We start from the raw sequence: 21,714 nt of genomic DNA, 5'->3' as shown, positions 1-21,714 counted from the left end.
CTAGAGTATTTTATAAAACCCCCTTTTGCTGTGTGCGTAGCTCTACCACACAACAAACATGCGTACCCAGGCTCACGTGCAACTGCATGCAATGCAATGAAGCGATGTATAGCAACGGACTGAACGCGTGTATTTTACTCACCTCTTAATCCACCAGATCTCCCAGCCCTTCTCCAGGTCATTGAGACCCTCTCCTGGTTCTTCAGGCTGAACTCTCCCTCAGTCCACCCAGACCTCCCACCCAGTCGGTACTACACAATAAACACGCATAATCTCATGCACGCCAGATAATCAGCAAGTGTAAAAATACGCGGGCAAGTTGGATGTACCGGTATCTCTTTTAAAATAGCAACTTAGTCACGGAACTGTCAGCCCTGCCCCGCCTTTTTTTCAAACGCGTATACGTGCACGCAAAAGTGAACATACACACACATGTTCGGCCTGGCAAGAAAGAGCCGGCAACGTATTGGAGCGGGGGAGGTTGTGATTTTTGGCATTTCGTGTGGGGGCAGGGCTTAGTGGATGAGGGCGCGTGCATGGGAGGGCCCGAAGAGTTTTTGGGTTCAGGAAGGGTTTGGGAGGGTGGCTTCGAATTGGGGTTTTATGCCGCTTTTAACATCACTGGGTTGGAGAAAGAGGTAGACAGGTAGGAAGGCGTGGACATCATCGCTGTGGCTAGCATCTATATGTTCCTGGCTGCGGGATTTACTAATCTGCTAACGCATGTGCTACAGTTTAACAAATCCTACAGGAACTAACTCGTGTTAAAATGGCTGTTTTAACACAGGTTAATCAATAGGCCCCAAAGTGTAAAGTTATGTGATGCCCTCAACTCCTTCCCTCATGAGCCACTGAAAGGTCTGGTTTTCAGGATACCCAGCATGAATATTCATGAGCACCTCATATGGTACGATGGCTTATTCTAGCTAATTACAAACATACAGACTGTGCACGGAAACCAGGCACATACATTGTGGTCACCAAGCGTCCACGAATCCGCCAGAGATCTTACCTGGCACTTTCAAAGGTTGCAGAAGCTGTTTTCCCAATTGCTCCAAATCCAACACCAACAGCCAGGCCTTCTGAAACCCAAAAAACACACAAACACAAGTTACAGGAAAAGGAAAACATAGAAACAAGCAGAAAAGCCATGGCTGGTTCCTCCAGGGTCCACTGCAACGAGGTACCTGAGGCTTAACCCAGTTCAGTATTATTCAGTGCCTCCCTACAGTGGGGTAATCCCCAAGCATACAACATACAGAAAGGTTCTTACAGACGAGGCGTCTTCTTTTCTTCTTTAACTGGGATATTGTGTCTATTATTCACAATTTACTAATTAACTCCAACTCAATCTGGCTTTGCTCATTATTAAGAATATATAGACCCACCAGACAACTCCGTTCCTTGGACAAATGCACACTGGAGATTCCCTCAGTCAGAACTGTCAGCCTAGCATTAACCCGAAAGTGAGCTTTTTCAGTCGCAGGACCGATTTTATGGAACTCTCTTCCAGAATATATCAGTTTAACAGCAAATCGCAAAGAATTTTAAAAAATGCTGAAAACTTACCTTTTTACACGGGCTTACAATATACAATAGCGAACATTTCCTCTCCGAACTTTACATTGTATGCAAGATCAATAACTTAATATAAATGAGATGTATTTTACTGATGTATGTTATGATACTATGTATGTTTTGTTGTAAACCGCCTAGATGGATAGACCTCTACCCCACTGTGCGGTACATAAAAACTTTTAAATAAAATAAAAAATATATGTGCAGCTCTCTCACTCTGTGTCGAAGCTCTAAATCTTTTCTACGCACAAATCCTGCAAGAAGCCAGCCAAACTCCGACAGGCCCTTCGATTTAACCAGGAAAGCAGACGGAAACGGAGGCCAGCCAGGTACAGAAAGCACTCTGCCTGCAACCCTCAGAAGGGCAACCGCTGACACAGCCCCAGAATACAGGAAAGAGCAGCTGAGGGGACAGCAAGCAGACGCTCACCCTGCCCCCGGTCCCCACTGGCTTGCCATTACCCTGCCCATAGCACTGTGCCCTGAGAAAGGAAAACAGAGGGAGATGGAGAGCAACCTGGGAGAAGGATGACAGAGGGCAATAGGAGAAGAAGAAGGAGAGGAACCTGGGGGGGGGGGGGGGGGGGGGGCGAGGAGGAGTTTGGAGGGGACGGAGAGGAACCTGTGGGCAGGAAAAGATTGGAGAGGACCCTTCGGGATGAGAGAGGAAGAGAGGGAAAGAAACTTAAGGGCAGAGGAGATTAATTGAATGAGGACAGGCGATGTAGAGGAGGTGGGCATTGAGAAGAATAAGGGGAGAGGAGGTGGAAGAGCCGGAGTTATTCTGCACAGTAAGGACTATTGTTTATCGATTATTCTACTTTTATCTGTGATGCAAACCACTTTGGGCTCCTATTTGAGAAGTAAGGTGGTATAAAAGTGGAAAATGTAATGTAATATAGAGAGAGACATGGAGGGCTTAGGTGGAAAGAAACTTGGAAGGAGCAGAAGGGAGAGAGGGAAGAGCAGAAGGGAAGATGAGAGGGAAAAGGAAGGAAGGAGTAAGGAGATGAAGACGCGCCACACTGTCTGCGCCCTCCTTTTTAAAATCCTCCGTCTCCCCATCTACACCCTGCAAGAGGTTCAGTCGAATCTCTTTCTCTGCCCGACTGAAAAACAGGATAATTACGTGACCTGTTTATTGCTTGAGCAGGACATAACACAATACCTTAAAAAAAAGAAAAAAAACACAGGACACCTGGCCGGAGCAATCCTTGATGCATTGTGTAGCGCGCCTTGCATCGAAACACCGTACTGCTGCGAGAGCGATAAATCAGGATCACCTCTGGGCTAAAAATGATTCCTCCCAGGCTGCTCGCGTCAGGAGCCAAGGCGCAGCCATCCTGGAGCATGTCTGCGCGACGCTCCAGCCAGCCCCTTCAGGGATGAGTCGTATTTCACTGGGCAAATAACTTGAGCCCAGTCCCCCTTATCCCCGGCCAACTTTCTCATAAAAGAAATGGCCAAGTGGCACGGAGATTTATCGCGGCGTGCCTGGGACAAGCTCCCCTGGCTGACTTTTCCAGCAGTACATATATATTATTTTTTTTTGTAAGTCAGTATGACTGATACCGCAAGCAAAGAAAACAAAATCATTCACTTTCCTGTCTGATGGATCACAAAAAGACATCCGAGGACGTGCTCAGAGACAGCGCCCCCCCCCCCCCCCTCCCCCCACCTGCTCCTAAGTGCCGCGGCTACTTCAGAACCATTTTTCCATACAGACAGCATCCTGGCAAATACATTCCCCTGATGGTAGCGAGCCTGGTTACCAGGGTACCACTGAAGACGGCCGTTAAAGCCGGCATACTCTGGTTATGCATGGAGCTTTCTCCACTGCCTCCTCCCACACGGGATTGCCTTGTGATTTCGGTTTCCCCTCACCGGCTAAGAGCTGGAGAGAAGACTCTTCTCAGACCATCCCCATGGAGCTGGCAGGGGGTCGCCCGCAGAGTGCTGACCACCTTTACTTCCTGGTGCAGTCAGAAGACAGCCAACTACTTGGGCCACAGCAACAGCCATCTGGCATTTTGCGTTAACACAGGGTCTCACAGTATGCCACAAAAACCCATGCAGCCCCCCCCCCCCCCCCCCCCCCGGTGGATGGATGTTGGCAATTGATTTTGATTCCCAGATACCACACAGCGCCCTGTAAAATGAAGATGGGGGAAAGAGGACAATGCTGAGGCACGGGGAGAAAACGTGACTTCCTGAGATGGCACAGAATCAGTGGCAGAGCTGGGCTTAGAACTCACGGAGTTGTGATTCCTTGTCTTTTGCTCTACACTACCCGGTTACTCCAAAAGCGTGATGCTTGAATGGTATTCTGGACAGAAACCCACTGAAGGACGGATTAATTCCAAGCCACACACACCATTTAGGAGGGCAATACTCAAAAGCCATTTACCCTGGCAAATCAACTATCTAAAAACTGCACACATTTTCCACAGATAAAAGTATGCGGGAGGAGAGGGAGGAGTGCAACAATGCGTGTACTGCTACCCATGAAAACAAGGCAGGTGGGCTTGGAGGCGGGGCTAGATTGGGAGAGGAAACACCTAGTTTTGCATTTTCAAAGCTATGCATGCTATTTCCAAGTAAAAATGTACCCACCGAAAAAGCAGCTGCAAATCTCTGCTGATAATTTTTCCCCTATATGCAATATTCCAAGGGAGTGTATGGTCGCACATTTCCTTTGAGAACTGGGACAAGATCTACTTTTAAACAACAGTGCGGTTTTCAAACTTGCCCCCAACGGTTTTATGGGGCTGCTCCTCAGGGGGAAAAAAAAAGTGAAAGCTGGAAGGCCGGACCCAAACCATGTCACCATGTCTTAACACGCCAAGCACACCGTTACGCTCAGAATCTGCTCGTTCTCAAAAATGACCATGACCGTACTTCCATCGGGTTAGGACGTTGCCAAAAATAGAGGTTGTTATGGAAATTTCCACTTGTCTACATTAGAATGGCCCGCCTCCCTATTCCCTGATCGCCTACGCGTCATAGATGGGGAATTATCGTAAAGCAGCCACAAGCAGAGGTCAGCAAGGAAGAGCGTTTGCTCAAAGAGCTTTAAAAAGGTTAGCTATTAGGTGTTCCTATAAATAACAGTCCCATGTGGTTTGCATACTCATTACTAGTAATTAGCTCAGCTATCAAATTGAATTAAGATCATTTCTGTATTGCTAGGGACATTTTGCTCTTGCTCTCCAGAAGGTTGCACAAACACACACACACACACACACACACACACACACACACACATTGAGTGACAGCTTGAACCCAGGTCAGAGGGCATCCCCTGCTGGCATTCTCCCAGACATGAACCGCTCAGCGAGATCTTGCCTTCTCTAGCGATAGATCACTGCAGTTATACAACATGCTACACAAAGTGTGAAGGCAAATGTGGTTAACCACTAGACAACCATTCTTGTTGCATCTACCTTAGAGGGGTGAAAGGCTGAATCAAGCCTGCTGCAATTTTCACCTGGGTACCCAAGGCACACAGAGACGACACAGGCAGATATCTCTGGCTTATTCCAGCCTGTTCACCTTTCCGTATTCCAGGGGGATGTCCCTCCTGCCTTCGCTACTCCCAAATGTGCAAAAGACTTGTGTTCATTGGTCTACAATGGCAAACGGGTCTGGATTTTGGGATGGCTACCATTAATATTCATGAGGTGGATTTAGCCACACTAATGGTGGCATCTGAACTCAGGCCTTGCAATCCACAACCAGAGGGGGCAGTCTTCAGCCTATAGACAATAAGGTTCATATTCAGCCACTGTGCAGCTCAGCAAGTTAGCTGATAAACTTATAAGTAAAGCAAAAAGGATCCATGCTCAGAGTGTACCACAATGTTAATAATAATCAAAAAGCAATACGTTTGTTACACAGAAAAATGGGAACTGAGAGAGGGAAGGCTTGGTAGTTCTTAGTAATGAAGGTGGTTGACAATACCAAGTATTAAGATCAGCTACAATGGGCATTTTCCTATTTTTAACGTCTGCAGAAAACTGCTACACATCCAGACGTCGTCCTTTTTTCCCCCTTTGTTGCAGTAACTAAGCAACCTGGTTTTATTTTATGAAGCCATGAGATAAATTCTAAAGCAGAGAGGAGCTGCTAGAGACTTGGGGGGGGGGGGGGGGGGCCTTTAACAAGCAGATTAATGTGAAGAGAGAAAGTGATGTGCACCTAAACCCAGCAGCTCTGCTGAGATCTCATATCAGAAGCCGGAGATCTGTTCCATTATTGGACTCCTGTCTTGCATTTGGGCCCTGCAGGAGACATTACTCATTCTCTCTCGGTTGGCCTTGAATGACTTGGACAGGCGCAGCCAGAAATGGTTTTCCTGAACTTGTGTCCTGGGCAGGTTTGCTGCGGTCAGTCTTCGTTTAAAGCTGCATCTTATTGCGTATGGGCTGAAAGCCAAACCAGTCGGGGGAAAAGCCAGCAAGGCCGAAACACTACCCATGGGGGTCTAAGTGCAACAATACCCAGCAGTACTCATCTTCAGGAGATGACAGCGGCTTTCTGCCACACCTCTGCTGCCAATTTGGCACTGCATCAGAGAGTAGCCAGCCATTGGCCAAAAAGCAAGTTGAGATATAGATACGCAAGGGTAGACCAGGAACTCATTCTCCCTAGTTGACCAGTTGCTTGCTAATCAGGCTAAAGTCATGCTTCTTCCTTAGATTACAACAATTTTTGTATCAGGAGAGGTCATGGCAGCTTTAAAGCACTGTGGGAGGAGAAGGTGAATGAGATCAACCATAATCAGTTTTACCACTTTTTAATGCTTTTTTTTTTTTTTTTTAGTATATACATCGTGTCTCAGGCAGTACCTGACTCTGTGTGACATAAGCTGTTTTTCAAGGCAGCCTTTTGTTTACATCTGGAGGTTGCATGGAACCGAGTTTTGCATAACAGGCTCGAGCAATTCCATTCTTCAGGCCAAGTGGCCTTGTCCCATTTCCAGCAGGTTGCAATGATCATACAACTTCTCATATTCTCCTCGACTGTCTTTTCCTTTATCTACTGATCACAAGCCTCCATTAATCAGCAGCACAGAAAGTATTAGAACTGGACTAGACATTTTTCTTATCTTTCTGAGCTTCGAGTTTAAAATAGCAAAACCTTTTTACTTTTTTTTTTTTTTAAGCACAGGCACTGGGATATGAGAACTGCAACCTAGTCAAGATATTCTGCTCTCTATCCCTTCCATGCGGGAATTGAAAGATTACAATCAAGCTTTCTTTGTGACAGACCCCTACCACTTGGAACATCTTGTAGAAAGAGACAGTCACAATTTTACAATGGTCAGAAAAATATTGGTTGTTCCCATAATCGGTTCGGCTTTGCTTAATTTTACCAGGTATGTTATGGGTAAATTTGCTCACAGTTATATACTATAGATTACTTTTCTGAGGATTTCCTTATTCTTGGCCCCCCTGCTGTCATTTAAAATGTTACAAAATAGAGATGACCAACTGTGAACTGAAATAAACTGAAGGTGGTATATGTGTGTTCTTATTGGTTCACTCATTGGATTCAAAGTGCCCAAGGCAGGAGAATGAACAGTAAATCAACCAATCAAGCTTATTCACTCATTCTGGAGTGGACTGCACTCTTGGGTTGGCCACTCTGATGTACTTCTACAAGTAGCAAGCCAACCCAACCTAAACAATAGCAGGCTGATCCAGCCCAATAAGATTGGCAGAAAACAGCAGGCTAACCCAGCCCAATGACAACAGCCTTCTTCACTATGTTTAAGGTTTTTGGTGTCTGGACTGAAGTCCACTGAGGCCAAATAAAAGATTCATAAGCTGACATTTCACTCAAAATTTCTGCTCAGATATGATTAGCAAGCATTTGCTTTGTAATTTTTTCCGTCTTCTTGACTTCCATCCAGTAATGCTATATCTGAGGCTTCAAACTCTAACCCAGATGTCCATATTTAAGCAAAGAAGGCGGAGTCCTACTGCAGAACAGGAACTACAGCCCAAGCAGGAAAACCTAACATGATCATCCACAATGAAAAACCTTCCTTCCTCAATTAAGCCTGCTGTGGCGCAGAGGGTGGAAAACCTGTTACACAGACTTCACAGAATGTACAACACCATGGAACACAACTCAGAGCAAAAGTGCTCTGGTTCTGATGGCATGCCTTACTTTTGGCTCAAACAAACTTTTCTCCACCAAGACTTGGCTAATTACAACAACCAATTGATCAGACAGCCAGAATTAACTCCACCATGGCTAACAACAGGAAACACTCTCCTCCTTCCAAAGGGAGATCCAAATAACACCGTCCAAAACTATTGACCAATAACTTGCCTGCCTACAATCAGTAAGTGGCCATAGAACAGAAGGGTAACAACAGAGGCATATATGGAACTAAATGCTAGTTGATGCTGAATAAAGACATTGTGGACAGTTGTATAAATAGTCAAAACTTTAGCATAGCATGGATTGACTATAAGAAAGCTTTTAATATCATACCATACTCCTGGATAATAAATTGCCTTCAAATGTACAAAGTGAAGCCTATATTGATCGAATACATTAAGTTTAACATGAAAATGTGGCAGACCACACTCTACTTGAAGAATGAAGATAGGCATTATGACCCAGCGAGGTTTATTCCACGTCTTGTTTTGTCTGGCATTATATCCACTGAGCATGCTAATTAACGCCTTGGGTTATGGAATCAGCCCTTAATCCTAGATGACAAAAACATAATTCATCGATATTACTTTACTTTTACTTAACGTTATTTGATAAATCGCCTTTCTCTTTAACAAATCAAAGTGATTTACAATTTAAAATCATAGGGCCTGATTTTCAAAAGCATTTACATGCTTAAAACTAGGTTTTATCCATGAAAGTGGTCTTTTGAAAACTGCTACAATATATAACATTGAATTGTCAATAAGTTTTACCCATGTCAAGTGCACTTAACGCAGGTAAATGGCTTTTGAAAATTGCTACAATAGTATGTTACATTTACATGCATAACTCTTGAAAATTCACCTGATGAGTAACAAACAAAAAAAATGTAAAACAAAGCCTGTTTATAAAATAGCAAGATTGTGAGAAATTGCAAAAGGACCTTGTGAGACTGGGCATCCAAATGACAGATGACATTTAATGTGGACAAGTTCAACGTGATGCACCTAGGGAAGAGCAACTCAAATTGTAACTATACAATGCAAGGTTCCACATTAAGAGTCACCACCCAGGAAAAGGATCTAAGAATCATTGTAGATTATATGTTGAAATCCTCTATTTATGTGCATTGGTGGCCAAGAAAGCAAATAGCTAAAAATTATTGGGAAAGGAATGGAGAATAAAATAGAGAATATCATAATGCCTCTGTATTGCTCCATGGTGTGACTGCACCTTGAATATTGGGTGCAATTCTGGTTACTGCATCTCAGAAAGGATATAGCAGAATTAGAAAGGATACCGAAAAGGGCAACCAAAATGAGAAAGGGGATGGAATGATTCCCCTATGAGGAAAGGCTAAAGAGGTTAGGACTCTTCAGCTTGGAGAAGAGATGGCTGAGGAGGGATATGATAGAAATCTTTAAAATAATGACTGGTGCAGAACAGGTAAACATGAATTGGTTGTTTACTCTTTCAAAAAGGTACAAAGACTGGGGGATATTAGATAGTACATTTAAAACAAATAGGGGAATTTTTTTTTACTCAACGCATAATTAAGCTTTGGAATTTGCTGCAGAGGATGTGGTGAAAGCTGTTAGTGTAGCTGGGTTTGAAAAAGGCTTGAACATGTTCCTGAAGAAAAAGTCCATAAACAATTAAGATGGACTTGGGGAAATCCACTGCTTATCCCTAGGATAAGTAGCATGGAATTTATTGATGTTTTGGGATCCTATCAGATACTTGTGACCTGCATTAGCCTCTGGGACTCTGACTCTCCCAGGTTAAAGCACCATTAAGCTTTAACCCGTACGCCCTATGGCATCACTTCATATTTATTTCCTGCCTTATCTTCTTTCCAGCTTGTTGCAAGCTTCCAAGTTCTCTTCCCTGTTGATTGTAACTTTGACTCATTCCTACTTACTGTTTATCTTTCGTTTACTTGAATAGTTACCCCAGTTTTTTATTCTTGTTAATTGTAAACCGATCCGATATGGTTATTTACTATGAAGGTCGGTATATAAAACTGTTAAATAAATAAATAAATAAATTAGCCACTGTTGGAAATATACTGGGCTTGATGGACCTTTGGTTTGACCCAATATGGCAAATCTTATGGTCTTATGTGCTATCAATTCCCAGGTAATGACATCTCACTTACTATTTGTAGATGACTTGAAACTGTACATTTTCTGTGATGGTTATTAAGCATAACACCTGGTAGTGAAGAGTTTCTCAGATGATATCAAGATGACATTTGGTCTGGATAAATGTACTAAGATGACTTTCCTTAGAGGAAAACAAAGCAAACATTAAAACATCTCCCTGACTGTAGATTGCAATATAAAGGAACTGGAGCAGGAAGGCACATAAGAACATGCCATACTGGGTCAGACCAAGGGTCCATCAAGCCCAGCATCCTGCTTCCAACAGAGGCCAAACCAAGCCACAAGAACCCGGCAAGTACCCAAAAACACATATATGTAAATATCTAGGAGTAGAGAAAGGTGGCAAAATCGGCATAAGTACGGAGATAAAAGATCAGTATAGAGTACTAAAGAAACAAATTAATACCGAAAAGTGTTTTAACAGCATGGAATGAGATACAAGCTATCAATCAGCTTGCAATCCCTGCACACTTCTACAGCTTTGGAAAAGTAGACCGGCCTTATAAAAATCTTGAACAATTGGAAGTAAGAACAAGAAAGCTCCTCCATGCCTATCGGGTAATCTATAAGAACCAGTGTATACTGAGATTGTATATCCCTAGAGCTGAGGGTTTGTGCAGCGATAAAAAAAATTGTGCTGAAGTATTGAGGAGATAGTTTGTCGGGGAAAGGCTCAATACCACATGACCGAGGTCTGATCACCGGACCTTGCTCCAGTCATGTGACCGGGATAAGGTCAGGTCGGCGACAAGCTCGGAACTAAGGGGTGCCCTGGGCCACATCATGGGATCCTCTATAACATTTGAGGGTGCAGGAGGAGAGTCCCCACTAACCTCCAATGATTTGTTTCATACATTGGGGGGATGGGGGGCACTATACCCCAAATATTTTGGGTTACTATTGGGGTGGGGGAGCAGTGACAGCTTTTATGTATTTGGAAAGGGGGTGGGAGCACAATTTCATTATTGATAGTGTGGGGGGCCGTCTCCATGCATGGACTTTAATCTATTTTAACTTCTGGGTGTCGAGGCCGTCTCCAATGGCGGCCCTGGGTTTGAGCCGGGGATCAGCCTTGACCCCTGCTACACTTTATTTTTTGCCGTCGCACTTATTTTTTTTAAAGCAGGGCCCTTTAAATCTAACTTGGGAGCCTCAGCACCTGTCTTAGGGTCCCGGGGCTCCAACGTTAGATTTAATGTTTCCCAGGGCAATGATGTTATCGAGGCTGACCACTTTCTCAGTCCGCCACGATAAATTATTAACATAGAATTGCCTACTAATGAGCTGCTTTGTATGGCTTGCAAATGCAAAGCAGCTCATTGTAACAGAGGAGGGAATCTGGGCAGGGCCATGCAAAATGTTGTGCATATCGCGCGATTTACGCTTTTTAATGCACGTTAGAGCTCTATCGCGGCTTGATGCATCTCCCAGTAAGATTGTAGACAAATGTGCAGGGAAGCATGACTGAAATATTCTTCTATTCGCCCACATGGTATCACTGAGCCTGAAAAGTCACTTGATACATAAACTCCGATGACAGGTAACACAACTCTCCCGCTCTTTCCGTCCCAAGAACAGAGACCTCAGAACTATTATCCTGGTACTATCCCTTCCCCCAACCATAATGAATTTATCAGAGATTGTTAGGATACATACTACCACTTTCAAAGCCAGTAGTGGGGACTGGATGTCTCAAGGAAGGTCAAAGCATTACATAAGTCTTTCACCTCTAGGCCCCTGGTCAAATTGCAGCTCAGGTGGCCTGTGTGAAATGAGATGGTGGTCCAGAGCTGAAGCATTTGCACTAAGCCTCCTTTCAGATTCCTGTGAATTCCGCTGCCGAGGAAATGGTAAAGCAGAGTACTGGTTGAGATAAACATGGTAAAACAGAGTACTAGTAAGAATAAGCAGACATTTGTGTACAGCTTAAAATTTTCTGACACACACACACACACACACACATGCAAAAATCTTAGCTTATTAAAGTAACAAGCAAAAACAGACAGGGGTCAGACAGTGCCCTATCTGGGTTCATTTTCATAATGGGGCATAAAGTGCCAGTAATTTCCCTGATTTTCATTTTCTCTTCGTAGTAGCAGGGTGTTAGAAAGCAATTTCAGCCAGTAAGCAGCAGTCTGAGGTCTGTCTTGTACAGTGATGAACTTGCTTCAGAATAAACACAGATACACTAGGTGAACACCAGACCTATGGCAGCTGTGCTTCATGGATTCAGTAGTAAAACATATGTATTTAGATAATGAAATTCACTGTATGTGCAGCATAAGAACATAAGATTTGCTATACTGGGTCAGACCAAAGGCCCATCAAAGCCCAGTATCCTGTTTCCAATAGTGGCCAATCCAGGTCACAAGTACCTGGCAGGATCCCAAAAGGTCGATAGATTCCAAGCTGCTTATCCCAGGGATAAGCAGTGGATTTCCCCAATTCCACCTTAATAATGGTTTATGGCCTTTCCTTTCAGCAACTTGTCTAATCCTTTTTTAAATCGAGTTACACTAACAGCACTTCCCTGTTCTCTACAGTAAGGGCAAGGAGGGAGGACAGCTCCTAGCTCTTTCGTGGTAATTGGCAATGAGATTCGGTACAGAACGGCAAAGGACTGTCAGCCCGATCAATCTGCACGTTCATCTGTCAAAAAGAAAAAAAACCCAGGAGGTTCCTGAAGAGAATGCCTGGATTCCTGGAGCGCCGATGCTTCTGCTTTTCTTAATACAAAATGGTTTCTGCTTTAAATATCACATTCAAAATTTTTTTTCAAGACACTTCCGCCCAACCGTAGGTCACTAAATTCTCTGATCTGAGGGGCAGGGAAACTGCTGGGCCTGCAAGCCCTGCTTATCAGATAGTGCAGCTGCGGTCGTTAATCTTTTCTTTTTATTAAGAGCTAGGCTTGCTCTGGGCGCTTTATCAGATGTGTTATGGAATAATATAAAAATGTCACAGTAACTCAGGGGCGGGCTATCACCTGGGCATCTCTAAACATGCCGAGATAGGGGGCTTGCAATTATAACTGCTGTCAGCACCTGAGTTCCAGCCCACGTAGAGGACAAGAGAGTCAAGGAAGGTGAACCAGGCCGGGTCCCAGCACTCTTCCATTCTAGCCTAGGAATGTACTCTTGCTGAATGTAATAAAGCAGGCGAGAAAAGCAATGGTAAAATTTAACAATAAAATAATGCCTCAGGGCAGGCTTAAGAGTTTCCATCTTTGCAAATAGCCGTGAAAGTGTATATTAAAGAGGTGCTAGTAGCTATCATGTTTTGACATTAGATTTCTGTGCTTTTATTTGGCGTCACTGTCAGTATATACAGAGCTTAAAACAAAACATGCACGGAATTGCAAGGTCTTTATCCTATCATCACATCCCAAGAAAGGACCTAGTTAATTTTGAAAACTCGTGTACATCATTGTCCTTGGATAATTCTTGCATTTGTCCAGCAAAAGGTGTCATAACTTGCAAAGAATAGAACATCTCACTCCCAAAGAGTTTACAACCCAAGAGAGATTAAAGGATTTGCTCAAGGCCGTGTAGTGAGGAGTGGAGTTGGGTTTGGAACCGAGTTTCATAGCTCTGTGTTTAAACCACAATCCTACATGGCACAACCATTTGTTTGGACAGACATGTGAGAGCAGTGGGAGTAAATAGTAGGGACAGAGATAAAGATTAAAAGAATGGAGGAAAATAAAGAATAAGACTAAAATAATGGTATCTACTCTTAGCAGAGCATTTCAGCACAATGTATCAGGAGGCTGGAGGAGCTCTCTTACTAAGCATCATCTCTATCGCTCCAGTGACTCCACTGAATAACAGTGATACTGTATGAGATTTCATGGTATAGCACAGGGTATCAATGGTATAGCTTACATTAACGCATGTTACCAGAAACGTGTTTTCTATACATTCTATCCCTCTCATCCCAGGCCGAATTATACCCGCTTCAGCAAGGGCTGCCTCTGCTCCCCTGGAATTCAGGCTATAAGGACCTCATGTACATCTAAGCAGCATTCAACCACAATCCATACACCCTTGATCTTCAGACCCTGAAGGGGCCTGTTATTGACAGACCCGCTTATGTAGCTGATTTCAGTGAGCAAGGAGTTCTACCCGCATGCTAAAATATTTAAGGGTTTGCTCAGAGTAAATCCTGACGCTGTACTCAGGAAGGCAGGGGGCAAAGGCAGGAAATATGCACAGAAAAATGCAGTGGATAAAAGAGGGCAGCTAAAGTGCCTAATTTTTCTCAGGACCTCGTCCAAGTCACCAGACAAACTTCACACCACAGCAGTGACAGAAACAACCCCAAAGACAACTCCAGCACTTGGCTTTCCCCAGTGCTTGTGAAAACTGCATTTTGCCCATAACACAGGATAACAAATGTGCTGGTCTGACTTTCTCTTCTTCCTTCCTCTACTAGAAGTGCTAGGTGGTCTACATGCGCTCAGCGTACAGATTTCACTCCCTTGACCCACTCCAGAGCTCATCTTTTTTTTTTCTTTCCTAAAGAAAAAGCAATTACATTTTCGCTTTATGATAAAAATTCATCAGTTTGGTATTGACGTAATGTAACAGAATTGCAACTATTAGCAAAGTTATTCCAAAAGGTATTTCATTGCAAATACTTAGCTATTTGTAAAAAACTATTTTCCAACATCCAGTATATAAAACAAATAATATATGTAGATTAGGGGTGCAGGTCAACTCCCTGGTATGTTTTTAGATATTAACTCCTGATTTATTCTTTTGTTTGCAGACTGTAACATGACAAAAGAAGCCCAAATACTCACGCCCCCTTCTATCCTCTGCTGCTCCATACCAACATTTAATCCTTTAATTAACGACTAAATCTCTGATCTTCTTAAACTCATTATTAAGATCAGGGGTGAGGGCACACTGCTAGCAGTCTTAGTATGTCATTAATTGGAGCTATCATGCATGCAGAAGAGGACACACAGCCAGTGAGAGGGAATTAGCCTGTGATCTCATCAGCCCAGAAAGTAAGGGCTGCGCCACACCCTTTCATGCCCTGCTCATGATTGGCACGCCCCATACATGCTTGATGCTCTAAACAGGGCTTTGCATGCCAATTACAGATGTATAAAGTGGCAATAGGCAAGCCAATCAGAATGCTAGAATGACATACATTAGGTTTTTTTTAATATCTTTCTCTTCTTTAATCAAAGAAGAGACCCACTGGAGTTTAAAAAAAACCCAAAACATTTATAAACAAGGAGTATGAAAAATAATGACCACGCTCCTAATAAAACTGAATGGCATTCCTGTTCCTTAAAGCGGCCTTGTATAAAATCGTAGGCGGAGTAGAGTCCTTTGAAATATCCTCTAGCATGTATTAAGAGAGCAGCATATTAATTACAGCACTGGACATAGAGTCAGAAACAGATCTGCCAAAGATTCTCTGTGTGTGACCTTGAGGAAATAACTTTATCTCCCTGTGCCCTAGTTCTAATCCCAGCTCTAACACCAACTCTGTGACAGTGTGTGTGTGTAATCCAGAGCAAGTCTGTGCCACTGGTTCACTCAGCTATAATTAATGTATTAATTTTAATACTGGTATCATGCCAATGCTCCCTAACAACGTCCTTTCATGTAAGCTATGGTTGTAGTAGTGTTGCCTCCAGTGGCGTACAAAGGGGGGTGTGGGGGTGAGGTCTGCCCCTGGTGCCAGCTGCCATCGAGAGGAATGCCGGCGGCCATGAGCAGAGCCGATCCCGCTCATGGCCCAAGTTAAGGGAGGCCCTGATGGGCCACGAGCAGAGCTCATCCCACTCTTGGCCGAAGTGGAAGGAGGCCTGGCGGGCCACAAGCAAAGCCCATCCTGCTTACAGCTGAAGATGAAGGAAGCCCCAGTGGGCTGTTAAAGGAGCCCATTCCACTCGCGGCTGAAGATGAGGAAGGTGCGGGTGGGCCGCAAGCGAGTTGTGGTCGAGGAGCAGTGAACAGCTGATATCGATGCAGCCTCTGAATGTGTGTGTGTGTGTGTGTGTGCGCACAGAATGACAGGCACAGGAGGGTGTGTGTATGATTTGGAGCCTGTGTGCCTAAGGGTATGTGTGAGCTATGAATTTTGTGAGGGTGTGTGTTTATGTGTGAGAGGGAGCCTGTGTGAAGGGGTGTATGTGAATGCGAGAGCGAGAGAGTGCCTATGTGCAGGGGTGTATGAGTATGCAAGAGAGAGAGAAGGAGCCTGTGTGAGTGTGTGTTAGCTAGAGAGAGATGGAGCCCATGTGAGGGGGTAGGGGTATGTGCAATAGAGAGAGGGAGTCTATGTAAGGATGTGTGTGTGTGTGTGAGTGCGCAAGAGACAGGGAACCTGAGTGAGGCCATGTGTGTGTTTGTGTTAGAAGACAGAGGGAACCTGTGTGAGTGGATGTGTGTATGCGAGAGAGAGAGAGGGAGCTTGTTTGACGGGTGTGTGTGTGTCTGTGTATGTGCAAGAGAGAGGTAGCCTGTGTGAAGGGGTGTATATGTGTGAAGGAGAGACAAATGGAGGGAGCCTGTGTTTAGGGGTGTGTGAAAGTGTGTGCAAGAGAGAGAGTGAGCCTGTGTGAGGGAGAGGGGAATAGGATATCACTTGTGGGGGGGACGGAGACGTGAACCTTGGGGGGATGCCAGTGTAAGTATCCACTCCAGGTGCCAAATACTTTAGATATGCCACTGGTAACCTCCATCTTCTTTTGGTTTATGTATTTAATAATGCTCAGCTGATTACAAAACAGCAAACCCTTTTTATAACAAGCAAAGTGGTTGGCTCCTGGCCTACCAATAATCAACATCGTGAACAACATCGTTATTGATAACACGTTCCATCTCCCATTCCAGAACTGTCACACAATATGCAAGCAATGAAGCTTCCGGGAAACCAGCCAACAACTCAAGAGCCTAATGCACTACAAAATCCTGCCTGCAAATTTCAGCTTGGATTTTCATAAATCTTTGATTTGAATTCAATGAATGCCCTTCTTTTCCGTGGGCTTGCTTCAGCAGGACCTCAACTTCCTGTTGCCACATGGCAACAGGATATAACACTCCTCATTTTAGCAGGCTACTAAGAACTTTGGAACGGCAAAACCCAGAAATGGCATTAGCCGGTTAAACAACTACTCAAGCCCATAAAATTTTATGGACAAAATTTCAACTCAGATTTTTCTCTCTCATTATCTTGGTACTCAAAGTTGAGTCTGCAGCAGTGAGTAAACTATAACTTTGAAAACTGTAGAAATTATCTCTCGGAAAAAAGATCAGCCGGCTTGAGAGTGGATGAGGAAGAAAAATACAAACTAGATAAAACAGTTTGCACACCTCATTCCTCCTTGGACTCTTTGAGTTGACGTATGTATGGCTGCTGACAGCTGCTCCTTTGTATGGATCAAGATACCTAACGAAGAACTGCAAGACACGAGGCAGTCATGTGCTGTCAGATTTACAACTGGTGTCAACAATATATGCACACACATACACACACACGTATGTATATTTAGGGTTTTTTTTTTCTGGGATATGAATACAATCCCTTCTTTAGCACTTCCATTCCTTTGAATAATTGGGTAGGAGACAGCCTCAAATTATTCACTGCCATGGCTGGCAGAAATCATGCTCCCGATAAAGAGGCAATGGAGAAGGGAAGAGAGAACATTATTAAGAAAATCATTTTGAATTTGTGTTTTATGAACAAAGTACGTGCAGCCTGAGCCTGGCATTAGTGTAAGAAGCAAACTGTTATTCATGGAGGGTGGTGGAGGATTTAGCGGCAAGGCGTGAAAAAATGATGAAGAGATAAAATTGATATACAGCTCTGACTTTACATGAACGCAATTATTGCTTTTATAAATATTTCCAGCAACGGCACCAAGCTGAGCATCGGCTGCAGGCTCCCTCCAGTTTGTGTGTGTGAAATTGATGTGTTATTTGAAACTGATACTGCCCCACCCAGTGGGGCTGCTCACAATGTGATCCTACGCAAATATCGCACCGGTCAAAAAAAAAGCTTCCGAATGTGGAAATGTTTCCCAAGCCAAAGTCTTTAACCCTTTGGTGCACAGGATCTGGGCTTTCATTTCTATTGGAGCCAATGCATGTGCAAGGTACCTGTAGCCTCCAAGGGATTGCAAAACACTTTGGACAATGGTTTTTCACATGCCAGAAGTTTCCAGTGGGGTTCAGTTTTAGTTAATGAAGACTGCAGACATCAAGGACTGTATTCTGCTATAGTCACTTCTCCTGTGGCCCTGTGAGTTATTTTCTGGTCTCTCATAACTCAGTCAGGTAGGCTGGATTCCCTTCCAAGCGAGTCAGTAAATCTGCAGAGTAAATTAAAGACCAATTCATATCTGGTTCTGGTTCAGGCCCAGAGGGATCAAAAGTCAGTACAGCCTGAAAGCCGGTCAGCACCGTCCGGCCCAAGTTTAACAGCACCCCAGCATCACCTCTTTTTCTCCGGCTATATTTTGTGCAGCCTACGATTTGCCTGGACATCATTTAGCCAGTCAGGGAAGGTGAAAATAGAAAACAGCGATGTTTGTCTGGCTAACCGCCAATGAATAGGGACCTTGTGGCCTTTACCCCTCAGGCAGAGGTGGACAAACTACAGCCCAAAGGAGGTTTCTGTTTGGCCCACGGCAGCAACAGCTTGCCGCATCCAGATGGAAGTGACATCATCAGGACAAGCGGGGCCCACACTTCCCAGACCGTAAGACTCCAGGGACCCTCCAGAAGAGGATACAAGGGTGGCCTCCTTCAGCCAAAAGTTTTGCCCCCACGCCTGCCATAAGGCCTGATTACCTATATAGCAGATCTGAGGCTCGTTAGCAGGGGCAATTTTAGAGAAGCTTAAACTTTCAATACTTCTGTGGCAAATGGCAGGCAGAGGGCAGAGCTGAGGGGTCTGCAAAAGAAAAGCATTCATTTATTTGGATTTATTTCCCACCCTCCACTAATCCTGGGGTCACAGCACTACCAGGGTTACAGCAAAGTCTCTGTATTATATTGCCTTACATTCAATTTGTTACTTCTGATTCATTTTCCATTGATTTAGGCGAGGTTTACATTGCACATTTATTGCAAGCTGCTCTGGGCAGGATGCCATACAAAAGCCCAAATTATTACTAATTATTATTATTTGGTTTCCACTGGTGTCAGTCATGCAGGAGCTTTAGTTTGCATTAAAATTCAAGAGAGACAGACAGAGAGAAAAAAATAGTTCAAAATCCCCAAATCTGAAAGCCAGGCCGGAGGACGTGAATAACCACCGGCACGGTCAGGAACAAGGCTGCCTTCTCATGGCAGCCTCTTGCATTTCAGCAGACGCCAGCTGGGCAGATCCAGGGCCTCGCACATTAATTTCTAGAATGAGTTCCTCAAGCCATTTCCCCCTCACGCAACGATTTCAGATAATTAGGGCATGGGCTCCTCTGCAGAACTGATGTGCTACTTAAGCGCCTCTGGCCTTCCAGCCGTGATGAGTGCAAAGGATGTGGACGGATCAATAACCCCTAATAAATTGCAATCAGCATGCTAGCAAGTCATGCTAATGAGAGAGCCCAGGGACGGGCAGACTGTGAGGTTTCTGTAGGCAAAGCACCAGCGACACACGCCACATTCCCGAGCGCAGCCTGGGAACCCTGTACACCGTGTCCCTGGACTTAGTTTTAAATCTACTTAACATTGTTAACTTGCCTTTATCACCAAAATGCTGAAGGAGGGGGGTACAGCACAGCAAAAGGGAAAACAAAATCTAACACACAAGAAATGAAACAATTTTAATAAATATATAAAATGACAGATAAAAAGAAGGATATCAAAAGTCTAGCTGGAATTATAAATAGATTGTATATGTTTGAACTGGGGAAACCTCATAAAGCGCCAATTTTAGGCTATATGGATATGCCTAATGGCTACTTGTAAGACTCTAGCTCCAACTTCGTGGTTGTTAGAGAAAAGTTGTAATCATTGGTAACCCCAGAATATACAAGTTGCTCAGTCCATAATTCTGATGGCTAACTTGATAGTCCAGTGCAAATCAGCTGTGATGGTATACAAAATCAAATGTTATACCAATCTAGACTCACAGTTGCGACGTCAAGATGCTGTATACAAAACTTCATGCGATAAGTATTGTGATCCCGACAGTGCAGTGTTTCGAGTAAATCCTCTTCATCAGGGAGTAACTCTTAAGCATGGAATATACCTGTATGTCTCAGCTGTGAAAATGTACTCATTGGGTGATGGCAAAATTTGCTCCTTCACTTGAACGCTGTGCTAACGCTGAAAATGTAGCGATGATTATTTCTTCTTGGTCAGAGTGCTTTTTCCTCTCTCAGGATGCGCGATAATGATCTGTTCGTACCGCTGCTTTTTGCCATCACCCAATGAGTACATTTTCACAGCTGAGACAATACAGGTATATTCCATGCTTAAGAGTTACTCCCTGATGAAGAGGATTTACTCGAAACACTGCACTGTCGGGATCACAATACTTATCGCATGAAGTTTTGTATACAGCATCTTGACGTCGCAACTGTGAGTCTAGATTGGTATAACATTTGATTTTGTATACCATCACAGCTGATTTGCACTGGACTATCAAGTTAGCCATCAGAATTATGGACTGAGCAACTTGTATATTCTGGGGTTACCAATGATTACAACTTTTCTCTAACAACCACGAAGTTGGAGCTAGAGTCTTACAAGTAGCCATTAGGCATATCCATATAGCCTAAAATTGGCGCTTTATGAGGTTTCCCCAGTTCAAACATATACAATCTATTTATAATTCCAGCTAGACTTTTGATATTTTTGTTGATTACATAAGTGTCTGGCACTATCTGGATCATTTTTTTTTAGATAAAAAGAAGGGGCTTGTTGCCATTTTCTTCTATTTGCGTTTCTGTTTGGTGCCTCCCCCCCCACCCTATATAGGTAAGTTTTCGTTTCTGGTTAGATGGTGGTTGGCAGGCTGGAACCGAGGGAAGCAGGGGATATTTCCTTCAGTAATTCATCCTCCAGTAGTAGTGGCTGTAGATCTTTTGTAATTTTCTTTTGGTCTCCTAGTTCTTGATTGTATGTTCCTACAAGTGGGGCTCCCTCCATGAGTTTCTTTTCCGTGGGTAATCCCTGGATTAAGGTCCTCAATAGTCACACTGTTCTCCGGATGAAGTCCAACAGAACTTTACCGATAGGTTGATGGGAAGTGAAAGAGTATCCTGTCCACAAGTCTTTTTTTCACCCAGTCTATGACACAAACATTACAGAGGGTAAACTTGGGACTATGAAGTTCCTTCTTTAAAGTACTTCCCAACCAGCCTGCCTCCCAACTTAGGGGCAATTCTGACACTTCCTCTTAGGGGATCTCTAGACTGGTGGGATGGTGCATCAAACTCAATTCCCAATTTATATCATCTTTGATCAGGTATCTTGATATTATAGTCTCATACTCCTCTAGTTTCTTTCATTCCTGTTGTACCCCATTCCCAAATCCAACTCCTTTCCTGAATATCCTTCGAATCTCTTCAGTGAATCTACACCAATGGGGGTGCCACTCTTCTCCCTTTACTCCTCCTGGACACTGGACAGCCATCTAAGCCTCTTTCCAATCCTTGAGTGGTTAATTAATCTCTCAGGGTCAGAAAAGTAAAACTAGTACAAGGCCAGCCAACCTACTCCAAAACAGAAGAAAGGCTGGGTTTAAAACCTCCTTCAACCAAATCCCCAAAAATTGAAAGATAAGTTCCTCCTCAAACTCGGAAAGAAAAGAAACAGGAAGTAAA

The 21,714-nt window shown here is 43.8% G+C and overlaps 1 protein-coding gene across 7 annotated transcripts in view; it reads right to left on the bottom strand.

Annotated features, from left to right (window-relative positions):
• SLC39A11 (solute carrier family 39 member 11) overlaps positions 1-21,714 on the bottom strand; it is a 551,900-nt gene that overhangs the window by 89,201 nt on the left and 440,985 nt on the right. For all 7 annotated transcript variants that reach the window (XM_029599262.1, XM_029599266.1, XM_029599264.1 and 4 more), the window contains one exon: positions 1,013-1,082. In XM_029599262.1, coding sequence (XP_029455122.1) covers positions 1,013-1,082 — 70 coding nt within the window. The remainder of the gene's footprint in view (positions 1-1,012; positions 1,083-21,714) is intronic.

Source organism: Rhinatrema bivittatum, chromosome 4, assembly GCF_901001135.1.
Source record: "Rhinatrema bivittatum chromosome 4, aRhiBiv1.1, whole genome shotgun sequence".
Lineage (NCBI taxonomy): Eukaryota > Metazoa > Chordata > Amphibia > Gymnophiona > Rhinatrematidae > Rhinatrema > Rhinatrema bivittatum.
Note: the sequence above shows the minus strand (reverse complement) of the source record. Positions and strands in the feature narration are given on the sequence as shown.